This window comes from Sciurus vulgaris, assembly GCF_902686455.1.
Source record: "Sciurus vulgaris genome assembly, chromosome: 9".
In the NCBI taxonomy this organism is placed as follows: domain Eukaryota; kingdom Metazoa; phylum Chordata; class Mammalia; order Rodentia; family Sciuridae; genus Sciurus; species Sciurus vulgaris.
In genome coordinates this window covers 107,178,290-107,206,272 of record NC_136469.1, presented here as the reverse complement: position 1 = coordinate 107,206,272, position 27,983 = coordinate 107,178,290, and the positions used below count along the sequence as shown (strand labels likewise).

The following is a 27,983-nucleotide window of genomic DNA, read 5'->3' as shown; positions in this document are numbered from 1 at the left end:
GCTGAACTAGGTAGAACAACCATATGCCATGCTCCATGTAGGACAAACCATTGCACAGTATTTCAATGTCTAAAATAGGTGTGGTTGTGTAAACTATATCAGACCGATCCCTGTTTCTCTCTTTGGGACTTTATCACTATCAGTAAAATCTAGAAAGTAGTCATCAGGGAAACAGCAACGATTGGAGAACAGTTGTAATCCCAACCCACCAGATGATATCCATTACCCCATGCTATGAAAAGCCATACCCGGAGCATTGGTTCACAGTTACAATGTTGGTAACCCATGATGGCCAACCCACCTCCTTAATATGAAGTAATATTTAAAAGAAATGTATTTGAATACATTGGTCTGGCACTACAGGGTCACTCTTTTTCCTTCTCCTCTTATTTCAATTGCAGTTGTCAAAAGGGTTTTTTCCCATATAATTTGGAAGTGGAAATGAGGTGATGAAGCCATCAGATGAGAGAAGGCAGAAGGCAACAAATGTCAAAGAAGATGATAAATGAAAACAGCAAAATGCTTTAATCATTGCTATATATGAAATGAATGCTGTTCTTCTCAAATCCATATGTTGAGTTCTAACTCTGCATGTCACTGTATTGGAGAGAGGACCTTGAAGGAAGTGGTTAAAATTAAATTAAGTTATAAAGGTAAAGTTCTAATTTGTAGAAATTTTGTCCTTACTAAAGAGGGAGAAATACCAGAGACATCTCTCTATCCACAGTCTGAAGATGCAGTGGGAGGCAGCCACCTGTAAGTCAGGACAAGAGCCCCTTATCAGAAATTGAAACCTGCCAGAACTTTGATCTTCAGCCTCTGGAATTGAGAAATGAATTTCTGTTGCTGAAATCACTCAGGTTAATGGTATTTTATCACATCAGCCTGAATAGATTAACAGAATCATCTAATATCATTAAAATTAAATTCAGAATGCAGATTTTAAACATTCTAAAATAGTGAATGTTACCATTTTGATAGGGAAAAAATAAAATCTGAACAACTTTGCAGCTCTCTCCCCTTTCAAACACTTCGTTTCTAATTTATTCTCTCATTCTTTTCTTCACCATGTGGGTATACTTTTGTGTTAACTACAAAATCCTTGGTAGAGCCAAGACACAAGATATGCAGAGAAACAGATGGTTTTGACAATAATTACACATTAAATATCTTTTCTATATTTTTACCTGTCCTTGATGAAAGAAAATACTTTCATATCCACCAGGGGGCACCTATATTTTCCTCCTAAATGGTCATTATTGACTAGATATAAGATTCCTCCACCAATCTCTAGAATAATTTTTAATCCCTCCTTACCCAAATCAGAAAAATATAGTTAACTGGAGCTTTTATTTAACCTTCTAGTTTGGACTCACTCTAGTTCTTTTTTAAATTAGTCAACATTTTCCCCTCAATATGTTTACCTCTTCAGATTATAACTTTTATGTCTGACTAAGTATGTGTATTGGCATTTACAACACTTATTCATTTAATATTTGAAAATATCATTGCTAACAAAACTTTTAACTTTTCTTTGTCACATTTTATATTAAGGATATTCTAGTCCTTAATAATGGAATAAACATATGTAGATATCTGATAAAACATTGCAAAAATTTCTTACTGCTACACATTGTAGGGTGACTAAAAATGATAAGATACTGTACATCTGAAAAAGCTAGAAGGAAAGAGTTTGGACGATTTTGACATAAAGAAGTGATAAATGTTTGAGCAGATAGATATTTTTGCACTGATTTGAACATTACACAATGTATATATGTATCAAAACTTAATATGGTACCCAAAAATATGTTCATTTTTTAAGTTGTATGCAAGTAAAAAATAAATTTAAAAAATAAAAATTAAATTTAAAATGAAATTTTACTAGATATTTAAATGCTAACTTTGGTGGCTGAATAAATTTCCCTCTAAAACCTCCATATCATTCTGTGAAAATGATTTGGTTCAACATCAAAACACTCAGAAAAAACATATTCAAAATTAGTATTTGAACAATGCTTTATTTTCAATGTAGACTTGATATGATTTATCATAATGAAATTTGGGTATGATAAATAGCCACAGAAAGATTCAGGACTATGCCAATCCTACAGAAGGCTGGCATGGCAAAAGTCTATGTCACAAATTTATCTGCATCAGCAGACAGTAGGGGCACTGTCTAAAAGACAATCATTTATCAAGACTGGGTTCTCAGCATACTTCAGCTGGGGGGAAAAACTCACAGATCAAGCACTAATAGACATGTCCCTTTGTAAAAGTGCAGTTATGCATGGTAAAGGAAATTTTTCATGAATTGACAACCTCACTGAATTTTTTTGTAATTCTCGCCATTGTTTGGCTGTTGAATCTAAACATCGATAATAATCTCAACTGATTTTAGGGAAAAAATGCTCAAGTCTCAGTCTTCATATTTGTTGGAATTTACTATAAAAATTAAGTGGGTAAAAAATATCCACAATTAACATCATAGGCAATATATTGTTTCAACCCATTCATTTACTCATTCAATAAATTTTTGTTGAGTGACTAATTTTATTTCAATTTATTTTTCTGTACTTGGAGAATACAGAGGGGAGAAATATTATAGCCCTTGAAATTTTTTCCAGGAATTATGAAACATTATGATAATCAATAAATGCCATAAAGGAAAGCAGGAGGAAGCAGGGAGTACATTACTTAGCCTGAGTAAAGGGAAAGTCTCTTTGTGAAACTGACACTTAGGTGAAGATATCAGGAATGGGTAAGGCTCAGTCTGGTAAAAGGGGATAAGTGGAAAGGGAAGAAAGTGGCTGGTGGTAGTGGGAACAATTTTCCAAGACTTCTTTCAGTACTATAAAGATAAAGAAGACCAAAAATTTTCCTTGTCAAGAAAAACTTTGAGATTCTTTGAGTTTGTCCTAACTTCCCTTTCTTTCTTTACTCTATTTTTCTCTTCAAATAAAAAATTAAGACAATATTTTATATTATACCCTAATTGATTAAAATCTAATAACTGTACTTTTCAGACAAAAAAAAAAAAAACCTTGAATTTTCATTAGTTTCTCTACAATGTATTGAGCACTTATGAGAGGTCCAGCACTACTCTAAGTGGATTTCACAAATAATCTCACCCGGTTCCTACAACAATTCATGAGAGACTATTAATATTCTCATTTTCCTAATCAGGACACTGAAGACTAGAAAAGTTGAGTACCTCTCCCAGGGTTACCCAATTAAAATGTGTTGGACTTGAATCCTAAACTCATACTCCAAGCCACTTCAGGAGGCTGCTGGAAACTGCTAACACATATATTTAGGGGACTTTTTTTTTAAGTCACAAGATATGTCTGCAAACTTCCAAACTACATAAGTGACATTTATAAACAGCATGGTTTTCCTGCTTTAAATATGATTTACATGTATGTAGTTTTGACTATAAGTCAAACACTGATATTAATTCTTTGTATCCCACAAAATTCCTACTCTGATTATATAATCCCTCCAGCTAGAATCTGTGAAAAGTGTTCTAGATTTTCCCACTGATCATTTTTATTCCCATTCATAATATTCTTCCTACTCTGGTGCTCATTGCCATGAAGTCCTTAAAGATTTTGTATGACAGTATTCTTTACATTCAAACCTAAATATTGAGAAATAGGCCTACATTTTGATGGTTTATTTTACAGAACACTTTATTTTAACAACAAATGCAATTTAGCTTAGTGGTTTTTTCCTAATTGAAGAAACTTTCTTCTCTTCAAGTTGTCTTCAAATGAATCAACATCACCACTCAAATCCTACAACTTCTATATAGCAAACATATTTTTATGATAGCCTTCTGCAAGAGAGGAACTGTTCTTTAACTTGCTTCCACAAAATTCTCCCTTAAGTTTAAACAAAACACTTAAAAAAAAAAAAAAAAGGTGTTTAAAAATTTGCTCTTTAAAAGATAAGGTAAAACTGATGGAATCATCTTTTTTTCTCTTTGTACATAGGACACTGCCACTTCACCTCTATTTATGATGGAAAGACAGTGTCAATTTGAGTACCAGCTCTAGTTTCCAACTTGGAAAATGGGTCTTTAATGGTAAAATTTTCTACCAATAAATATCTGCATTAAGTTTAGCAATGCACGTGTCCAATGATGTACAAGATCAGGCATGTACACATGAACATGCAGCAGAAGACTCAATAAGCCATCTATTTGTATAAACTCTTATGTTTAAAATCAATTGCCATCTCTAGTCTTTATGCATGGAAGCCTAGTAAATTGGTCAGAAAGTATAGGTTGAATTATTCTGTTAACACAATTCATTACAGATCTACTCCACCTACAGTAAAACAGTGCATTAAGTCAGTAGAACAAATTCACGTTCTACTGTGACATTTCATAATGCTTATATTATTATCAAGTAGCAACCCTCTGAATAGTTGTAGCCATTTGGCTGTTCTCCAGGAAATAATTTACTTGTCCCCTGTGGTAAGTTCCATGGTATCAGCTCTAATTTCCAATGGGGCACTATCAAAACCATTCAACACTTAACAAGGCTCTCGTGCGGAAACAGCTGTTCATCCAAAGTGAAAAAATTTAAAAACTTTCTCAGAGCCCAGCTAATCTTCCTTGAGCTAGAAAATAAGGTATTAGACTATTTTGCATGTTTTACCACTTTATGACAAGAAAGCCAATTTTGCACTTCAGTAAAGGCAGATTGCAAATTTAGCATGAATTGAACCAGTAGCTGAGTTGCAATTTATGGCAAATGGCTCATCAGCACATTAATGTATACTGCCAAGATAACCACTTCAGCCAGGCAGGCCAGAAAGTAGAAGACCCAAATAGTTGGTAGGCAGCAAGGAAAATGTGCCCTTTTTCAATATCTACAAAACAAATCCTGAAACCTAAAGCTGTCAAATATCATTATCCTTCATTATCATTTTTATATGGCAGTATTAATAGTTGTTAAAAAAACTAAAGTCAGAACCAGAGATTTTGATCAAGATTTGGACTCTGTTGAAAAGTGGCTGTGTAACCTTGGAGGAAGTTATTTGGCCTATCCTTGCTTCAAATTCCTCTGAGATACAGTAGGGATAATGACAACTACTGCTTAGAGATACTGGTGGAGAACATCAGAATGCTTAATTCACCACTTAGCACATAGTCAATGACCAATACTTGTTAAATATTATTATTGTGTTAACATATCACATTCTATTATAGATAATAAAATATTACTATAGAAGTTTATGTTATTTCTAAACTCAGATATTCACTGTATTATTATTATTTTTTTAAACAGAACTGGATGTTAAATGAAAACTGTAACTTTCCACAGAAAATGTTGGAAATATATGGTAACCTATGCACTGTACCCTGTTAAAAATTCATCTTATTTACTATTCCTAGGTGGAGATAATCAGCTTCATTCCTTGGAGCAATGCTAATCACTAGCTAAAACCCAAGCTGCCCAGATCTGTCAATTGTAGGAAGAGATCATGAAGGGCTCCCATTTCAAAGTTTCCATTGGATTGACAGATGCTTCAAGAGAGGCATAAAACCAAGACTCCTGGGAATATTATTCTATTTAATCATATTAGTCATTTAAAAAATATTTGTAATTTCTTAAAATATAGCATGACAAAATTTCTTTCAGATTGTAAATAAGTAAAGAAGAACAGCAATTCGTAAAACTTCTCAAATATTTGGTCCCTTCCACCTATTACTCTCTTATCATTACCAGTTTGGGAAAAAATTATCTACAGTTACTGTTTTCACTTCTGCATGTCATTTCTTCTTTTAGTCATTTTCAATTCCTCTCCAATCCTTCCTTTGAAATTTTTCTGGCTTTTTCCAGGTGGCACTTTGTAAAATCTGCAATGTACATCCAGTAGCATTCAGCACTCTTGATCACTTCCTTACTTTTGAAAAATTTTCTCATAATTCCACATTATAGTGATGTTTCATTTACCTTTTTCAGTCTCTAGTGTGGGATGCTTTTCCTCTGTATAATCCTAAAATGTTAACTTGCCATGACATTGGTGCTCATCAGTTTTCTCAATCTTCAGCGAATGAGCCGTCCAGTTGCTTTAATTACAATCTTTATGTCAATATCATAAAATTTATATCTACTTCCTCCAATTTTTTTCTAACCTCTAGACCCATATATTCAGCAGGACACAATACAGGTATCCTAAACGCACACCAAACTTTAACTTATTCATTTTCCATCTATCCATTGATATATTCAATATGCAACCAATATTTATTAAATGTCTACTTATGTTCCAGGCACTATTCTTGGCCCTGATGGTATCAAATTGAGGAACAGCTAACAATTACTATTCCTAGAGAATTGATATTCTTGCTCTTATCAACTATCTGTACACACATATTTATATGTCAAATATACGGACATATATATTTCTATCCAATGAGTAAAATAAAATATACTTGTCCAAATAAATATATCCTTCCTGCCGTATTCCAGATCATATAAATTAGCATGCTATCCAGTAGCTCTCCAAGTCACAAAACTTCAGTTATTCTTGCTTCGTTCTGCCTTTTTTCCCAGCTTTCTCAATATCTTTCCCATCTGACTGTTCTCCACAGTCATTGTAAAGTCATTCAACATTTCTCACCTGGTTTAGTTAATAAAACTGTGCTGTATATTTGAAATTTTCTAATAGAGAAAACTTTTTATTCTCACTATGTGTACACCAAAAGAAAAAGAAATCAGGTAACTTGTGAAACTGTGAATATATTAATTAGCTGACAAGTAATCAGTTTAGTATATACATATATATCAAAATATTATACTGTATACCTTAAATATATGAAATTTCAATGAAAACTTAAGTGAAACTATCAATGGGAGACAAGAGATGGTAAACTAGTACCCCAACTTCCTGTCACCCAATGGACAGTTTTGAGGCTTATTCATCATATATGGGGGTCTCCAGTAGGATGAGGACACAGCAGTAAAATTGTTCATTAATGACACTGGAGCACCTTTTCTTCCTTTCTCTCTGATTTGACTCATAGTACTTCTTGGGATCACCTCAAAAATAAATTGCTTGCGAGCAATTACTTGCAACAGAGTCAGTTTTGGGGGCAACCCAAATGGATTCTAACCAGGATGTCTTGGTTAAATTCAACCAGTGTGAGCCATATTCCCTTGCTTCTGGGTCTCAGCACATTCTCTTCTTACTGTCTGTTTTCCTCCATCTTCTTTGCCTCCCTTTTATATCTTCTAAGATAGAATCTAAACATTGCTTCCTCTGAGAAGTTTAACCTGCCACTCCACCACCCCCATCAGAGTCCCCACCATAAACACTCCAATCAGGACTCTGATATCTTCACGCAGCATCCTAATGTTCTCTGTATTCTGGCACTTAGCATGCTGGGTCAGCGCCCTTCCCAGCTGTGAGTTTCTTTAAGCCTCCCTTCCTCATCAAATAGCACAGTACCAAACACTAGGAAATATTCAATAAAAAAATAAGTCAAATGAAGAAGTAATAAATAAATTATGAGCAAACTGTACTAAAATAAATCAACAACAAAACCATCCCCTCTTGTATACTCAAAACAGCAAAAATGAGTTTCACACAATGTGTCTCAGGAGATATGTAGTTGGCAAAGTGATATAGCCAAAAGCAGCACATTTAAATCCACTTGAAAACCAGATGACAGTCATTTATTCTATCCAGATTATACTTCCTGGGCCACTACAGTAGTTAATGGACTGTTTAATGAGTCAATCCTGGACTTTTAACTGATAACTGGAATGAAATGCTTTTCCTCTCCTGTTTCACACATCTGCCTGTTGATAAGTATTGCTACTGAGCATTAGAGGGTCCCTTCTGGATAAACCTCCACATTCCCCTTGCCCATTGGTGCCACTCAGGAAAGGCATGAGACCCACAAGCACCAACCTGCCTCTCCAAGAGCAAATGATGAGAAATGTGAGTCTCCTCTTCCAACTGCTTGGAACATGTAGCCAGTAGCTGCAATAGCTTGTTTAACAAGACTGATTTTTTTCCCCTCTCAATCATAGTTCTAAAGCTATCGTTTATTGAAAAGCTGATTTTCAAAGCACACACTAGAACAGCTTTTCTGTACAGCTGCAATGCTATTTAAATCTTCCATGAATATCTCCACAAACCCAAGAAAATTCTAAGCTGAAATACTGCTCTTAGAGAGGACATAGTAAAATAAGCCCCTATGGGAGAAAATTTCAGGAAGTGAAATCTGGTTGTTAATTTTAACACTAAAATTATAAAATCAGGCATATGACTTCTACTCTTCTGAGCTAGAGGAACACCTGAAATCACATCAGAAAGTCAGCCTGCAGACACTTTCATCAGAGTCTGGGGGAAGTTAGCAATCGGCCTTGAAGTCATTCCTTAAGAGACCCCAGAAAAGTGAATAAATACCTCACTTTCTACTATGATGAGGTTGGAAATGGATGAAAAATAAACAGTAAAAGCAATACTTTGGAAATGCTAAGTGCATCAGTGGGAGGTAACACCATCCTTGGGAAGAGCTGATGACTGAACACAAGTGTCTGCTCCACAGTAAACCTGAAATCCTTACTCCAGCACTATTCTGGAGGAAAAAAAAAAAAAAATCCCAGTGGCCTAGTGATGATTCTGGCCCAACACTGATGTGATGCTTCCATCCCTTGTAAACCAGCCACATCCTCCTCCTGCAGTGATAAGCAGTCCCCTGGTAACCCTTCAGGAGGCCTTTGTGGCATTCCTTATGGAATGATGATTCCATAAGGAATGATTCCATAAGGATGATTCCTTATGGAATGATGATTCTTTGAATCATCAAAGTAGAAACTTTTAGATTCTAGCCAGCTATATGACAAACTGCATTTCCTTCATTTAAGACATTCCATTTCAGTCAAATGACCTATCAAATGAAATTATATGGAATGTGAATCACCATTATAAATATTTTGGAGTCATTTATTTGGAAGCTGTTGATGAAAACAAGCTGATCATACCTATGAAAGGTCTGAGAAATCACTGACTAAAGAAAAGGCATTATGAGAATTGTTTTGCACCCTATCAAATATTGTGGAGCACTACAGTTCAGTTTTCCTAACTCTGAGCTCTCAGTATAATAGGGTCTCTGAATTGGGGCTATGTGAATGCTTGCTAAATTACTGACTCACTCCTAATAAAGAAAAGTACAATATTCCATTGATATGATAGGATGGTTTTAAGACACAAGTAAGGTAAAAGGTATACACAGCCTCAATATTTAGCTCAGTGCCTGACACAAATTAAACATTTAACAAATATTTGTTGAATGAATGGATAAATGAAAGGGTATAAGTTTGAGACCCTGAGGTTTTCAAAAGCACTGAAAGTTCCATGCAAATGTCTTAAATCATCATTTGATCACAAAGCATAAATAAAAAGCTTAGCAGGGCCAAAAGTTTTTTGAATTGAATTCATATTCTAAAGAATGTGCAATTAATAAATATAAATGTAATGCCATTTGGCATTCTAGATGTACTGTGAAAGCCTGCTGGTCCTTCAGTTTTAAAATACTTTTCTAGCATACTAAAATCAGAACTCTTTTTCTCATGTTGTTCTTTCCTTTGTTTCTGTAGGAAACAGTGACTTCCAGGCATCCAAGATGACACAACATAGATTGCCAAATTGCATGCCACCCTGCAGTTGCCAAGGAGATAATGTATGTCATTCCTACAAATAACATGTTGCTCATGCCTTCATTTCCTTTATCTAGCTTTTTAAGATATTTTTTTCGCCCGAACTGAATTCAGATAATGTTCACCATGAACTGATGGAAACATTCCTTTTTAAAAATTTTGTTTACCCCATTTGCCCAAGGCACTTGATCACATCACACACTGTGGAAGGTCTGAGCATATTTTATGCTGATTTTAGAACCAGTGATTCAGCAGTTTTCACTGAAAAAAAAATGCATCCTGAATTCTGTCTGCCTGTGTTCTAAGTAAAGGTCCAATTAAATCCACACCTGGCACTAACATATTCCAGTTTGAAATGGCCGACCACAAAAGCAGCTGCACTCAGTTGAATTTAAATGGGAAGGAAGGGAAGAAGGAGGCAAAGGAGGGAAAGAAGAAGTAGAAGGAAGGCAGGAAGGAGGAAAGTAGGGAAACTCATATTTATTGAGAACCAGCAGTATTTCAGATTAAATTTTTGCAGGATGAACAAAGATAATTGGGAAAATTTAAGACTCTTGATGATATCACCCCATTAGCAAGAGGCAGAGTCAATATATAAATGTATGACTGACTTAAAAACAGGTGTTTCTGAGTTACGTAGGACTGAAAACCAAATTATCCCCAAACAGTGGATTAATGCAACAGCAATAATTTTAAATCATCTTACATGGGTTCAGAGGTTGACTGGACTCAGCTAGAGAGTTCTCACTGAGGCTGTCTAGTGTGGTTTCATCAGAGGAGTTGGGGCTGGAGTCACCCTGAAGAAATCCTCACTTACATGACTGGTGGCTGATGCTGGGAATGTCAGCTGGAACACCCTACTGTGTACTGGAAATAGTAGCACCAAGCAAATGGCAATTAGAAGGGGTCATTTCATGGAGCCCACTTGGAGCTGTAATCTTGTCATCTCACTCCATCATCTATAGTCAATATATCAAGAGACTTCTGACTAATGTTTCTATCTTTTCTTCATTCTTTAAAATTGTTCTAATAATGACTGTAGATAGGCCTTGACATGAACCCCATCAGCCTGAATTGAAACAGCCAGAAGATCTCAACTGAACATACAATCAGTACCATAACCATTAAAATAATCACATTTGCTTATCCTTTGAAAATCTATCAAACTATTATCACAAATAAAGAAACCCTCAGCCAGAAAATAGGATATTAATGACACGAAGAAAGAACACAGGGGAGTAAACACAATAATCAAATTGTAGAGAGCATTCAAACTAGGGAAGAACATTAGGGTGAGCTAGTAAAAGAAAAGCAAAAAATTATATCTCATGGCTTGCATAGCTGAGGGTATATGATTGTGCTCACTGTACTGTGCTGGGTAGATTAGCCTGAAATGAGCATATGTAATGTTTTATTTCATGTAACAATTTCTGAGACGAACAGCTCTATAATGAATTAGGCTGCTCTAGACAGTGCTAAATCAGGCCTATCAAGTGTAGTACCATAATCCAAGCAACAGTGCTCTCTCCAGAATGTAACACTGGGCTTCGTACTTATCTCCTCCTAATATAAATCCAGCATATATTCTCATTCAGGACAACAATTATGATTGCACTTTAGGATACCCTCCATTGCTGCTTTATGGAATAGACATAGAAAAGGAAGGGCTTAGATAATGTACAAGGTAGATTCTAGCAGGTAGAAGAAAGGACATGTTATTCAAGATTTCTCTTCTCATTTTTGTGTTTGTGATTTCTCTCTACTTGTTTCCACTTCAAATTTTACTCCTTTCTCTGTCCTTTTGTTTCCCCCAAAATGACAAAGACAGTTTAACAAAAAGTCCCTGAGAATAAAACAACAGTACTTAATCTGTCTTACATTATAGAACAGTTGGCCTGTGCCTTGCACAAATATTGCAGCACAATAAAGATCTGAATTTCTCTTTCTCTCTCTCCCTCTCCCTCCCTCCCTCTCTGCCTCTCTCTATTCATTTTCATGTGCATGTTTTGGAACTAAAAAACTTCATAATGCTTGATTTCTGGAACTGTGAGTATCTAGTCATGCTTAATGGCCACAAAATGACTGGACTGCAATCAGGAAGTTAGTTGTAGACAATAATTATCTAAAATTGTCTCATGAGATCCTGAGATCCTCTATTAATTGTCATTTTAACCATTAACCCCATGAAAGCATGCCTATTACAATTATATATGCCTAGATTACTATTTGGGGTTAAATACTTCAGCAAATTTTCAGGGCTAGAAGAAGACAGACTTTTAGATCTTTCTCTGAGAGGGTGACTATCTAATCCACTGATCAAGCCACTACGGTACTTCTGTCCATAACAAATGCTTTACTGGGTAGGCCACAAGGACAGTGGTCATAAACTTGGGCAATTAGAGGCAAACAATGACAAGATCAACCTATTCATTGTATATTAGTTGAAAAAAATGCATTTTCAATTATTTAGAAATCTGAAGATCATATAGAAAAAATATATTATTCATTAAGAAATGGTCATTTTTTTAAAGTCGTGTCATATTTGATCTCAGTGATACACTGATACACTGCTTTACAAACATTTGCAGTGATGACTCTGATAAAGTAAATTTGACTGTGTTACAAAGCTAGTATTATACAATGCTAACATTATGCAATGTTAATATTACTCATTGCAAAGGTGCAAAAACAATTTATTTTATTTTAAAAGTGAATGCAAATCATAAAGAGACACTGTGGGAAAAATAAAAGAAAAATTAAATACTGAAAGCTACTAAAGAAGGGGTTCAGTTTTTAATTAAAAGAAAACAAACATAGCTCATTATAGAAAAATCTCATTCTATTCTTATAAATTGCTGTTGGATACTAAAATAACTTTCTGTCAGCAGATCAGGTCCCCATTGACCATAATCTATTTTAAGTCCCAAAGTAGTCTTGTTCTACAGATAATAGGTAACCTCCTGGGTGCCATTTTTAGATCAGCCCATTGGCAAACATTAGACAGACAGCATGTTAACATTTTCCAGGATCAGCTAAGGCTTTAGCAAAGTGAGTTTCTTGCTTGCAGATGCAGCAATACTGAGCTAAGGACAAGGGAGAGTGCTTGCTGAAGCTCACAATCTATACAAATCTCTACTGCTTCAAGTCAAATGAAATAAAATATATGCAAGAAAGAAACACAAACAAAACAATCCCACAGAGAACATCCGGATAGATGCCCAGGCAAGGATTTGCTCTGGACAGCTCCAAGCTGAGGAGCAGAGCTCCACAGTTTTCATATTCTCAGTTTAAACATCCTGGATTAAATCTTACTTTTTGAAATTAGTATTCATTTAAAAATAAACCAGAATCTAAAATTTAAAAAAAAAAACAACAACAACATCCTTGTCTTAGAAACAAACTACCTGCCTAACTTAGAAACCTTAGTCATTATCATCACTGGGACAATTTTTATTTTTAAATATTATTTTACTATCAACATTAAATACCTGATAAAAGAAAGCATAAGTCAGAATGAGGCCTCATCTTTACATCTAAAGATCATATTCCACCTATTCTTTTTTAGCCATTTTGATCAGCAATAATGGCATTTTCATATAGTTCTACCTAATAACACCTGGTTTATCTCAAAAAAAAAAAAAAAATCACAGGCTCATTTCTTTATGGAAGGAGCGACTTCTGAAGGCCAAGTGTCCAATCCATGATGTCTACTTATCACTGCCCTCCCACAAAATGGTTGCCCAGTTTATTCACTGGAGAAGCACCTTTTGATCTCCACACAGGAATTGCCTTTCCCACTTTCCAAACACTATGCCCTCATCAGAGCTCCTCCAAACACACCAGCTCTCAGAAGAATCTACTACACTCTTCCTTCACACCGAACCATGGAACATGCACTGTGTTCCACGTCGAATCTGAGCATCAGAGGTAAGCACTACTGTCACCTTCCATCAGTTACCCATCTGTACAGGGAAACAGAGATAACCCACACAATAAAGCCAAAGGGCACAGGCACAGCAATTATGCACAGGAATATTACTTGCTTCATAGAGTTCCCAAAGAAATCAGGTAGTTTGGGGTTAACAGAAGAGGTATACATGCTTTCTTCAGTTTTCCCAAAGCCCTGAGTGGATCTCAGAAAAAAATTAACAGTTACTGGAATGGGTTTGGGAGTTTCCTAAGATATAGCTGTTATTTAGGACTTTTCAGTTATAATTAATATTTTGTCAGGAAACACATGGCATTCATTCACTCTTTCATTCATTGACTTAGTCAATGAATATTGGGTGTCAGGGCCTGCACTAAACATGGGTCTCAGAGCTCATCATTTCGAAATGCTTCCTTTTTAAATCTGTCCAAAAGATGAACCCCAATTGTTCACATGTACTTATATTGTGTTAAACTAGAAATGATAATATATCCATTTTGTTTTGGAGAAGTTGACTTTCTCCTCTTTGAATCCTGAGATCTGTTTGAGCTAACCAATGCCCAAAAGAGAGAGAAAAGGAATGGGAGAACCTGACAGAGAAGAAAGATTCACTGGACTATATTGTTTGAGAACCTTGAGACTAGAAAGGATATAGAAATTCCCATACCGATCATCTATCTGACAGTAGCAAAGTTATAAAAATTAAAGTCAAAGCTTAAATGCTACAAATTGAAAGAGAAAGAATAAGTGTTATAGAATAAGTAAGAGGAAGGTGAAAATTCAGGATCACTAATAAGGGCAGCAAAAGACAGTTTGGGAAAGCATATGGTGTATTATTCAAGCAAAGAATGTAGGCAGGACAAATATCTTGTGAAATTAGAGATCCCAGAAAATATTAAGGAATGCATTTTTCGCCTTACAATCTAAATGGAAAGTACTCTCTTCTTAAAATTGTTGGAAAATTTACAAAAAATACATAATAATTTTCTTTTACCAAAGACGTTTTTTTCTTACATAATGTCCTCTAATTCATTTAAGTGAAATGAAATAAGTCATACCCAAACTGATGTTTCTTGAAACTGCTAAATCATCTGAGGCTGAGCAAAAAGCTGGAAATTTAGCGATGTATATTATGTTGTGGGAAAATTAGCTCCTCAAAATAGCAAAGGGAAAATTGGCAGCTTAGTCAAATAAACCAGAAGGAATGAATAATTTTACTCGGTAGCTTAGGGACTAGAACTTGCTGGAAAATATAACTAAATGTTGAGGGAAGATGTTTAAAGGAGTTGTGTATTTTGAAGTTGATTTGTTTTTCCATTTCAAAAAGAAGCATTGGCCCACTCACATTATTGACATAGACAGAAAAAGATCAAATAAATAAAAATTTGAAATACCTTTTAAAAAATACTTAATAATAAAACTTTGCCAATGGAAAGGTATGGTTCATTCACAATTGCTATCTCTGGCAAAAGACTCAATATTTTAGCTACATGAAGACTAAAATCAAAAAGTAGGATTTCTTGATCACCTGCTATATTCTTAAGAAATTTGTGCCAGATATGCTGGAGAAGTATTAAAGTAAATGGAGGAATAAAAATTCCAACAATATGCTAGTAGTTTATAAATTATGTTGCAATTCTAAAATGATCCTTAAGCTACTCCATAAATATCCTATGCCAACTAATGATATTTATAGTGAGTAGCTGACATTTCCTCTCCTTCAGGTGCTATCAATAAAACACACCTCATGTTGGTCATGCAGTCATATATGTATGTGAGGTAATAATGTCTGTTTCACTCTACTATCTTTCCTACCCCCATAACCCTTCCCCTGCCTTCACTCCCCTCTCCTAATATAAAGTAACTCTTCTTTCCTATCCACCCCGCTTATTGTGAATTAGCATCCACATAACAAAGAACACATTTGGCCTTTGGATTTTTGGGGTTTGGCTTATTTTGCTCCAAGCAGCCTACTCTCATGTACAACTAATTAGAACAAATTAAAAAATTGGAAAACACACACACACACACACACACACACACACACACACACACACACCTCACACCACTCTGAGTTCTTCCACTTTGCCCCATATCCTAAAGGTCAGTACATTTCTTTACAATCCCTTGGTTCTCACAGGACATTTGTTCCTCTTATATTCTGTCACCTGATGTAGTATAAATTCCATTATGGCAAAAGTTGCCTCTTGAACTTCTTTAGAACTTTTCTTGCAACATTTAAAATGATTCTTTTGAATTTATGTTATAAACAAAAACCTAAGTGATATATTGATACTGATGCATGTAAAGTAGGTTATTCTAAATCAAAATTTTTTTCGAGGTTTTAAAATGTCAAAAAATATGAAAAAATATGAATTGGTTAATCTATAGTTTGTTACTTGACTGTATTAAATTTATGATTTTTAGCCTTAATAAAATCCACATTTATTTTATGCCAAGCTGGAGATTTGGAGTGTATTAATTTCCTGTGACTTTGATAAACTACTGGGTAAGGGATATGACTTGCTTATAAAGGGGATAGATTTTCAAGTACTGCTTTCACTTTCAACAATGTGAACATTAAGACAACCTTTAGAAAAACTGGGGATGAGTCTGAGAGCAGGTATGTACCAGGAGGCTGGGAAGAGGTCAGCAGCAATGAAGGGCAGGAGTCTGTACTGGTTTTTGAACATACATTTGGATGCAGACTATCCGGATTTAAATCTTGGCTCTGTCACTTAGCAGCTGTGTGACTTTGGGCAAATCACTTAGACCTTTTGGGGCTTCAATTTCCTCATCTATAAAAAGGATTGCTGTGAAGATTATGAGTTAATATATATAAAATGCTTAAAATACTCTATGGCATGTGGTTAGTGCATCAGTTGATGCATTTACTGCTGTTGGAGTAGTATGGATTTTTGCTGTATAGATGAGCATAAAATAACCTGAATATTTAATGTGATCCCATTTAATGACCCCAGAAAGAATTACCTTCCTTCTAATCAGCTCTTGATAATACAAGTGTACTAAACTAAATACATATTAAAGAGTAAACCTGCATTAGTTTACAGAGCAGATGCATGAGTTTGTAGTGACACTGATTGTTTAAATTAGAAGGGAATCTATCGCCTTGCATGACTTTATCCTTTAATAGATGGAGAAATGGAAAAGAAAGTATTGGGTTGTATGATCAAAGCTGCACTGGAGAAATGAGAATACAGACAAAATATCTTAAGGTCTGCCTGCAGTTATTTCTAGGTGAGGCAGCACCATGCATCTAAAAGCATCCAGCTTTCTGATGCCAAACGGACGGGGCTCAAATCCAACTCTACCATTTTACTACACATATGATCTAGGCAACTTACCAGAATGCTTCACTGAGGCTCAGTTTTCTCAGTCATTAAGTTATGTGCACAACAACAACTCATCTTAAGATTTGTTGTGAAGGTTAGAGATAACACATGTGAAGCAATAACTAGCACAACACATAGCACATAGTAGGTATGCAATAAATGGGCATTCTCCCAAGATACTGATCTTGGTGACATGCTACCTTCTCAAATTTTATACTAAATATGTTTCATAGTCTCTTCATTTGCCATAATATTTGTAAACAGAGTACACAAAAACACATGAACAAATTTACTATTAATCTACATCATTTATATCTGTAGGTATACCACATATGCTTACAAGATCCACCATATTATTCTTGATTGACAAGTTGTCTTCTTCCTTAAACCCTAGCTAATATAACCAGTCTTACTAAGGCAACATTAAATTTATGGCATTGTCTCCTCTAAAAAAGGAAATAGGTTATTTCAATTATTATGCTAATCTTGTTATTTTTCTTTCCATGTGACATCATTACCAATAATTATCAAAATATGCATAATAAAGTTTCAATAAGCTAGTAAAATTGACTGATTCTTCCTCTTGTCATTTTGAATGACAGCCCTTCATTGTCACTTTTTGCATTTCAAAGACTGATTTGATACCTCAGCTTAATTCTAATTCCTCAGTGCCACCTCTATGTCTTCTGCAGAATATTAGCTTGCCATTGTTTTTAAATTAATTACTCAATGTCTATCTTCCCCACTACCTTCATAGTAGGGAACAAAGTACAATATTTATGAAGTAATGATAATAGGTATTCCATAAATACTCCATGATTACAATAGTTTCCAGTATGTAATTTAATAAAGGGATCAGTATTTAACAGTCGTAAGGTAGCAGTAAAAATTTAAAATGAGTTCACACTAGGATAAGTATGTTTGAATCATTCTAAAACTGATACTTGGACCATACTTTTATATACTAAATATAGTCATTCACAAAATTAATAGCCTATCTCTGTCACTAAATTAATACATTGTGTCTTCTTTGAATCCTCAGTGCCTTGCGGGTGCACAATAGCTGCTTGGTAGATGCTTGTATACTGTCTAGCTGAGATTTGCTGTCATGCATTAGCATATCATATCTGTGCACCTCAAAAAATAACAAAACTAACATAAAAACATGATTGAAGATGAAACATAATTGGTATTCGTGACACTTAAATCATACAGTTTAATAATTGTGCAATTAAACAATCACTCACTGCCTAAAGAGCATTACTAACTACAGAACATTCTGTACTTAAAAAGGTATGAGTTTGGGGAGGCACTTATTTATATAAGATTTAAAGAATGTCATTAAACTTCTGTCACAAGCACACCTAAATGTCAAATGAACTGTCAGTACTGCTTCATGTCCTTTTTCAAACTGCCAAGAAAAAAGACTATAAAGTAAGTTAAGAAATGAAAGAAATAGGAACCAATGGAAAAATCATTTTTTTTTTGCATGTTATCTTAAACTATTTAAAGACTAGCATTTCTAAGAGGAGTTTTGAGAATGATGGAAATGAAAATCTGAAACTGACCTAGTCCATCCCCCTTCAGGAATGGAGTGGAGCTTGCTGGAAAATCATTGTATTTAGTATTTAATCTGTGAAAGTGGTATGACTAAGATGATCAAAATACAATAAAAATGATCTTTTTTTATAATGCACAGCTACATGTGTAGTTTGTCCATGTTATTCATTTTGCTTTATTTTCAGTATCCTTAGTTCTCTATTGCTGCCTGCTAGCTAACTCCAACTGTCGACAAGTGTGCCTCAGACCTGATCCATATACAATGTATATGTGAAATGAAACATCATATTGCACCACATAAATATGTACGATTATTATGTAACAATAAAAATAAAATAGTAAGGATAAAAAAAGAAGGCTACAAATGATTGCTATTCTAAAAGCTTATAGTGATTGAGTTGTAACTCATTACTTAACATCTGCCTTATGTTCACATTTATTTGCAAAAAAATGAATTTTATATAAAAATACATGTTTTTGAAACTTAGAGACAAATATGCTGGTTTTCAGAGGTATCACATTTCCTATTGTCTGATTCCCATAGTTGATCCCTAATCAATCAATAGACAACTGTTACTGCTAAAAACTATAGCATGTGCTGTATGTATAGTATGTGGGAAAATAAAATGAAATCATAATCCACTTTACTAACCAACTCATGGCCTAGGTAGGCAAATACAGCATTCACATATGAAACAATTTGAGGGAAATATGAGAGAATATTATAAAGTGACAAATGAGGTCATGAATACTTTAAATGTCGAAAATATTTAATGAAATTAAGGACAGTAATAATCATGGGTGCATTTACTTGGCAGTAAGTACTATACTGTGTACTTTACATGCATGATGCAATGAAATCCTCACTCTAAGTCTTTCTAGAAGGTTCTATTATTGTTCCACATTATAGATGTGGAGCTTTGAGACCATGTCCTTGATATTCTGGAGCTCACTCAGAAAAGAACACCATATGGAAAATAAGACTAGTGTTTGACTTTGAAAAGAGGATAGTAAAAAAGGAGATTCTTAAGAGGGCCCTTGAATTACGGAATGTAAGGTATACCTTGAATTATTTATATATTCTTTTTTATGTCATCTTAAAGACTAAAAGCAGAGGAAACAGATCTTTATTTTTTGCACATAGCCTTATAAGAATCTATGAACACTTTGAAATGAAAAAGGCCATGCAGGATATCTACAATGAAATAAAAATAAAGAGAAAAAGAATTTAAATAGATGGAAAAGGAGATACAGGCATTACAGAAATATGTACATGTAATTTGAAAAAGGAAACTTACCACCATTGTGGTAAAGGAGGAAATGTATGGCTTTTGAAATCTCCCTTTCCAAAAGTTGAACTAATCAGCTTCTTCATCAAATGTACTTCATTTTTCTTCCCGACCTAGTGAATGATGCCACCACCATCTATTTCATCTTCCATATCCCTCACCCAACATGTCTAATCAGTCATTAGGGTTTGAGACTGAAAAGTATGGGGTTCACTTACAAGACAGAAGACCTTGGGCAAATTATTTAATTCTTAATTAATAATTTCCATACTGGCAAAACATGAATGAAAAGAGGACATATTTTATACATTATTAGAATTAAATTATAAATAAAGTGCCTGTGAAAGTTCCTATTATCGTCAGATGAAAACATTAAGAAATTATTATTATTCATTATTCATAGGAACATGGACAAAAAGACCCAGTATCGGGCTGATCATTATCTATCTATATCTGTTCATATATGTACCAAATATACATATATATATATATATATATATATATATATATATACACACACCTGCATTCTAATATCTATTCTTTTAGACATATCATCAGTCAAATGCTATAGAGTTTGGGAAAACAAGCTCTGCAATCAGACACAGCTGAATTCATTGTAATATAAGTTTTATTTTCTAGCTGTATTATCATGGACAAATTACTTAATAACTACAGACCTCAGTTTCTTCATCTGTAAAGGACATTGTCAGCTAGAATTAAGTAACACATGTAAAGCATATCACATAGTATCTGACACAAAGTAAGAGTTCAATTAATAATATCACTGGCTTTTTGCATACTTTGTGGCCAAAAAATTATAAAGAATACATTTTCAAATATTTTTTTACAATGTGATTTTATTAAGAAAGCGTTCTTTTTATATTCTATAGTTACTCACTTTTCAAACCATTCTGTTCATCCAAATCAACTCCATCAATGGAAGAGTAAGTACTTTAAGAAGTAGTAAGGGTTTGGAAGAATAAAGCCATAAGAATGGAGTTCAATTTAAGTATTAGATTGATAAAGTTAAAGGCAGAACTAAGATAACAATGAGCAGATACAAAACATCTGCCCTGCCTCCTGAGAAACCCAAAGACATAACTCAAGCTACTGATAGCTGTTCTTACATTCTGCCAATTGGCCCTTTCTCCTGTTTCATGAATATTCCATAAACCATAAGCTTCCAATTCCCAGAGAATAGAAACAGCCACCATAAGCCTCTGCTAGGTCATTAACAGTCCATAGGTCACATATGGTGACAATGAATCAAACCACTACTGAGCTTCCCAAAGGACTACTGAATGACTAAATATCATTAAACTCTGAAGTCAATTCCAAATGAGGGGCTCAAACACATTTTAAGCAAAGTCAGCATCATTCAAATAAGCAAATAGTGGTACACAGTGGAACACACATTTGAATAAGCAAATTTTAGCAGTCTGATTAGAGTCTCTACTGAAATTCCAAACCTTAGCAGATTCTTAGAATATTTCTTTCCCATAATATGTTGAAAACTTTTGCTCTTAACCAACTTCCCTTCTTGATTTCTTCTTCCCTGTTTATCTATCTTTCTCATAGTCTCCCCCTTATGTTTAATGTGTTCTCAACCTTCCAATCTGAACTTGATACTAAAGCCATTCAATGGCAACTGACACTCTAAAGCCAGCTGTTCTCTGAAAAGGAGCTGGACTCAGGAAGTTAGGTGGGCCAACCCATTAATCACTGTAATTAGAACACAGATATTCATCAAGTAAATTGCCCTAACACATACAAAGTCACACAATGTAGAGGACATGAGGCATATGATTAGTATTTTGACTAGTTTTAAAGTCTTTCCCAATGCATAAATGTTATGACTCTATGCCCTTCACAAATACATCTCATCTTCTTGACCTTGGATATGCCATGTGCATGCAGAATGTGCACCATGCTGCAGAAAGGAACTACTTAATCAGAATGAACTTAGCCAGTCAGATGAGCTCAATCAAGCATTTACTAGTTATGGCAATTGCTGTAGTTAAGAGATATGCTTCAGGGAGCAAATGAAGATTATTGGTTTCTTTTCACACCTTTAGAAATTCTGCAGAATAGTTTTATTCTGATTACAAGTGATATTTTTAAATATTTGTAATGTTTCACCATATCACCAGTGTAATAAGTCTCATCAGTTTGAAAAAATGAAAAGGGAACTATTTCTATTCCTTATAAACACAGATGTTTATACATTTACACATAAAAATACAATTCTAAACCTAGAAGCTTTAGAACTAGAGGAATCCTAAGGTTGGAGGAGTTGATATTTACATGGGGCAGTCAGTAGATTTTATAATTTCACATTATTAGAAATTCACAAGTTCAAATACATTGTTTTAAAACTTAATTTTAACCACTAGTCATATGAAAATAGGACATGTAGCCTCCAGAATATGTAAGGGAAAATGCGTAAGGGAAAATAAGAATAAGGAAAACTTTAACAATAAAAACATAACAAAAAATATAAAAGGTTAATATTACAAAAGAGTGAAATAAAAAAATGTAAAATCAGGTCTGGAGATGTCACCCAGTGATAGAGTGCTTGCCTAGCATGACCAAGGCCCTGGGTTCAATCCATAGCGCCACAAAAAAAGAGCAGAAGGAAGATGGGGAGGAGGGAAAGGGAAGAGGAGGAGGGGGATAAGGAGAAGAAAGATAGAAAGCAAATTTTAAAAATTAAAATCAGACCAAACTGACTTTGAGAGGAAAGGTATTATATGAGAGAAAAATATAACGTGTTTTTGATGTATTCATGGACCGATAGGGAAACACAGCAGTTGTGAATCATTAAATTTTGGATGTCATAGCAAAACAAAAACAGTTCACATGCAAAAAAGTCAATGCAATCTCAAAACATAAGAGTTCATGAGAGAATTTTTCATGTATTTCTTGGCATTTGAAAAACTGAAGACTAGAAGTGACTTATTAAAAGTGAAAAATAGTGCTTTAAGTAAAATTGATATGACAACTAAAAAGTCCTTTAGATTTAAGGACTTATAAATTTTTAGCATGACTTAGGGCACAATGAAAATGTTTTAACTTTCAAATCTGCATATGCAATATTTCAGAACATATGCAACACAACAAAAAATTAACAACAAAGCTAAGTAAATGAAAAAACTCACTTGGAAATGTTGATATTATCCGCAAATAATTCTGAGCTCAAAAAGTAAAGCAACAACATAATTACAGAATATTTAACAAATATAGTATCATAGTATGGAAATTGATTATTGCCAGAGTTGTAGGCAAAGAAAATCTTACTGCAGTAAAAGAAACAGTGAAAATAAATTAGGAAAAAGCAAACTCAAGAAGCTAAAAAAGCATAACAATTAACTTGAAGAATAATGGAATTAAAATAAAATCTTGAATCAATAATAAGTAAACAGAAACCATAAAAAATAAATCAAAGGCATCATGCTTTTAAAGAAGCTATAAATAGGATTCTTTGGCCAGAGCTTCAACACAACAAAACAAAATGAAATAACAATAAAAGGCAAAGAGGCAGTAAGTTTCCTATGAACAGGAAAGAAAATAAAACTTCATACTCCATCAGTACTTTTAAACTGAAAATAGTATATGAAATGCATTCTGATAATTTTGAAAAATTTTGATTATGGATTCACTTAGAAGAAAAGGTAAGCTATTTAAACTTGGTGGAAAGGCATTCATTTTCCTATCTGCTTCAATGCCACTCTGAGAGACCCAGAATCCAGAGCCCTGTAGGAGCAGAGCTATCAACTTCAGGACCCTGACCAGTTAATCCCTGCCAGGGTGGACACCTAACCTCACTTGTTCAACCGTCCTCTCCTCTCTGAGCGCTGAATGCCAGCCTTCTCACTCTGCACCCATACTTCCTGACTTTTAGTGCTGTCCTGCTATTATAGCACTATCTATATCTAACACACTACCTATTTTACTATTTTTTTAATTGCCTCCCTTTCTCAACTCACACAAATAAACATAAACTCCATTCTGTAGGGTATATGTTGGGATATTTTGATACATTAATGATTCTTAGACTCTTAAACAGAATTGGGTCCACGGCTGGCATTAAATATATATTTGTTGAATGAGTGGGCGAATGAATGAAAGAAGAAAGGACTGAGCTGTCATTTGAAGAGAATAAAGTTGATGATTTGATTTTGGCATATTCAGTTCAAAGGATTTTTAGATGATCATTTGTGGCAACTAGAGTACACTGTGCATAGGTGACTACAGACATTTGGTTGTTCATTTGAGAAAGGTAAGTGGATTCAAAGTGAAAGAGAAGGAGAGAGAGAGCACAGAGCAGTGGGGGAGGGGGATGAGGAACAGAAAGAAAAAGAGAGGATGCCCATTTGATTTCTTGTTTTATGAAGATCTTGCTGCTTTTATATAATTAGAGACTATGTAGAAAAAGACCATGATCATTTTTTTTTTAAATCACAGAATCCTGATGAGTCAAATATAAATTACAGTAGTTCTTATTAGGCTTTCCACATTCTATTAGATATATCCCATTAGAGCAAAAATTCTGAATTATGGATGTACATCAACCACAATTATGGGTCTTCTGTTTGTTGGCTTTGTTTTCTTACTTAATACCAGGAAACAGGTCCCTCCCAACGCCATGTGATAGTTCTCGTGTGGGGTCACATTACAAGCCATTACTTTACTTTGTGCAATGAACTCCACTAAAATGCCTTTGCAACCAACTCAAAGAGCTTCACAAGTTACTCACAATAGTACATATGTCGTTTTGCCCCTTTCTGTGAAAAACTTTTCATTCTGAAGGGAACTTTCAAACAAAAAGTAGCATCAAGTATGTCTACCTCATACAGAGCTGGTTAATTTTTAAGCTATTAATCTGTTTTAAAGTTTGAATTCATAAATAACTTTTATATTTTCCGGGACTTTTAAGTTACTTAGAAATCGACACTCAAATTTCAAGTTCTGACACAAATTTGACCAAGGAGCTAAAAACATAGGCTGAAGGAGATTAAATCAAATACCTGCAGAGGTACTTCAGGATGCTTTTCTCTTGGTACTGGAGCAGGTGGAATTTCTGCAAGAGGTTTAGATGTCTTCTTTTTGGCTTTCTGCATTTGAATATTGGTGAAATAATTGACAGCAGCAAACTCAATAAGGGCCGAAAATACAAAAGCAAAGCAGACAGCTATGAACCAATCCATGGCAGTAGCGTAGGACACTTTGGGCAAAGAATGCCTTGCACTGATGCTTAGTGTGGTCATAGTGAGGACCGTGGTTATTCCTTTAAGGCAAGAAAAAAAAAAAAAAAAAAAAAAAGAAAGAAAGAAAAAGAAGGAAAAAAAAAAAAAAACAAAGAGACAAAACACCTTGCTGTTATTTCTACACAAAATAAACAAAAAAGAATTAAGAGGAACAAGGTTAAGAACATCTCATACAATACCATTGCTGACAAAGGATTGGAGTCCTAGTGGTTCAATGAAATTAGCACAGGCTTGGAATGAGAAACATATATGATTCAATTCCTGGCCCTTCTAATCATTTGCTCAATGTGATTGGAACCCATATTATGTCCCAAGTTTTCAATTCTGCAAATATTTCAATAAAATTGACACAGGTGGATTAAAATTGGTTGGAAATCACAGTCTAGAGCTTATATATTCTTTATTATTTTTAAGAATGAAAATAGATTGTCCTATAAATAGGACACTGGGGTAATAGCACATCTTTTACATATATAAGCCATCCTATACACAGGACATTCGGCAAATATGATATCTAGGAAGCTAGGACAAAATGAGTTCATTGATACCTACTGAATTTGCTATAAAAATTAAAAGTATGTAAAGGATATAGCACACAGTGAATTGCTATTGGAATCTGAGACAATATACTTATGGAATCAACACATACACCTAGCAAGAGAGTGATTTATTTAAGCAGTGACTCTCCACCAGGCATGGAACATTGAGAACAATAAACTCCTAAATGGGAGCATCAGAATTTCCTAGGTAAGAAATGATCCACTGCTATTGAGAATTGCTGCCAGAAAAAGCACAAATGATATATATCTTTGTTTTCAACTGAATATTAACTATGAAATTAAAATAATAAATTTACCAGTTATTCAGGAACCTAATTTACTAAAATTATAAAAGTATAGTCCTATACAAATAGGTTTCTAGAGCAATTTGACCTCTAAAACATCTTGGGTGCTCATTATTCTCTGTTTATAGTTGGCAGGAAATATCTGCAACAAGAACAGAGGTATTTCTCTTCCATCAATAGGCTTCTGAAATATCACCTCCCGGAAGACATCCTCTTCAGCCTACAGACAAGGTAGACCACCATGCTCAGGAGAAAAATTGCACTTGCCACTGGTACTATATAGCAATACATTATTCAAGAATACTAACATTTCCACAGTTGTCCCCTTTTCTATCTATGTCTATCTAATCCATGTTTCTAGTTAAGCCCAGAAAATCCTGTTAGGATTCACTACATCCATCTGAACTTATTCTACACAATGCCTATGAAGGTCCTAAAGTTGACACACCCAGGTGTCCAGGGATGATGATGATGGTGGTGGTGATGGCAATGATGACAACAGTGATGCAGGCATCTAAACTGTATATTCCAATCCATGGCAGACCCCAGCTGAAAGGCAAATAATGCACGCTCAAATGAAGACATAGCGAACCAGTGTGACAATAAAAGGATAGCCATATTTGATTGAGGGGAGACAATACTGGCTTTTTGACTAAGCACTTAATTATGCCCTGCCTTATGCTATTCCCTTACTGTTCCACATATGTAAACCTTGTTTCCTACTTTATTGCTCTTATTGAGGGCAAACACATTGAATACAGCATTAGGGATTAACATAATATTCCACCTAGTGCCAGGCACAGGGTAAATACATAGTAAATAAAAACCCATTTTTCCAATTCCTCACCAATCCATTTTCTTTGATTTTCAGTCTCCTTTTAAATATTCAATGCTTAGGACATGAAATCGTGGAGCAACCATGCAGCATATGAGCTACAGATCTTTCAAAAACATTCTATAAACTATACAGAGAAAGAAATTTGAGAATATGATCGTATTCCCTCATATGGAATATTTTGTGATTTTATAGCATTTCGAGAGCCCAAAATAAATGCTCAAATAAGTTTATTCAAATATATCTACATATATTTAACAATAAAAGATCATGAATTTCTTGGTCTTTGTTTCTGAAAGAGACTTTCAAACAATTAAGTTCCCATTTTCAGTCTCAGAAAAATGACAGCATTCTAATGCTGGCTGTAAGCTCTAGGAATAAATCCTAAAATAACTTTGAGAAACTTTTAACCTCAAAGTTTAAAGATAAATTGAAAATGTTTCTTCTCATCCATCTGATGTAAATGCAATGGACTACTGGAATGCAAAACTGCTCTCCAACTTTCTGAGATATGTGAGCAGTAATGTTTCTTCTAATGTGATAGAAATGATGATGAAAGCACGTGGAAATAAAATATGAGTATAATCTAAATAAGACTACTACTCAGTACTTAGAAAATTCTATAGAGACCCTAATGTGATAACCAGAAAGGAAATTCACATTCAAATAAAAAAGAACCTAAGACTCCCTGTGCTTCTTCAACTTTATTTACATAGAATAATTTCTCCTAAGGCTCAGAAGTGGTGGTCCTCATGTTCTCTGTCATGTGAAAAAATTCCCTTCCTAATATTGAGTAAATAGAAGACTACGACATTTATTGAGGTAAGAATCCAAAAATTTCATCCAATTCTTTAGAAGAGGACAGATTAACAGGCTCATGACATAAATGATGCTGTGGTACCAATAACCAAAAAAAAAAAAAAAAAAGAAGGCTGGGTATGTGGCTGCTTTTCTTTTCTATTTCAGTGTTTTGTATCAGCTTGATTTTCAAGTTTATGCAATAGCCCTCCAAGTATTATAGTTCCTATTTTAAGACTGTTGGCAAAATTTTGAAATTAGTTGGCATAAAAAGTGGGCTAAATGTTTAAAGGTCGCCATCTCTTTAGACATTAAAAAGTTCTTTCCACCAGGAGTTCAAATATAAAGAAAGCACTTGCATCTCTGGCTTTAGGTAGAGCATTTGACTAAAAAAACACCAGTAGAACAGCAAACAGAAACCAGTCC

General features: G+C 34.4%; 1 protein-coding gene across 1 annotated transcript in view; it reads right to left on the bottom strand.

Moving 5' to 3' along the window:
- The window catches only part of GABRA4 (gamma-aminobutyric acid type A receptor subunit alpha4), a 68,835-nt gene that overhangs the window by 15,256 nt on the left and 25,596 nt on the right, over positions 1–27,983 (bottom strand). Inside the window, exon 8 of the mRNA XM_079154079.1 lies at positions 24,841–25,100. Within this exon, the coding sequence (XP_079010205.1) occupies positions 24,841–25,100 (260 nt within the window). The remainder of the gene's footprint in view (positions 1–24,840; positions 25,101–27,983) is intronic.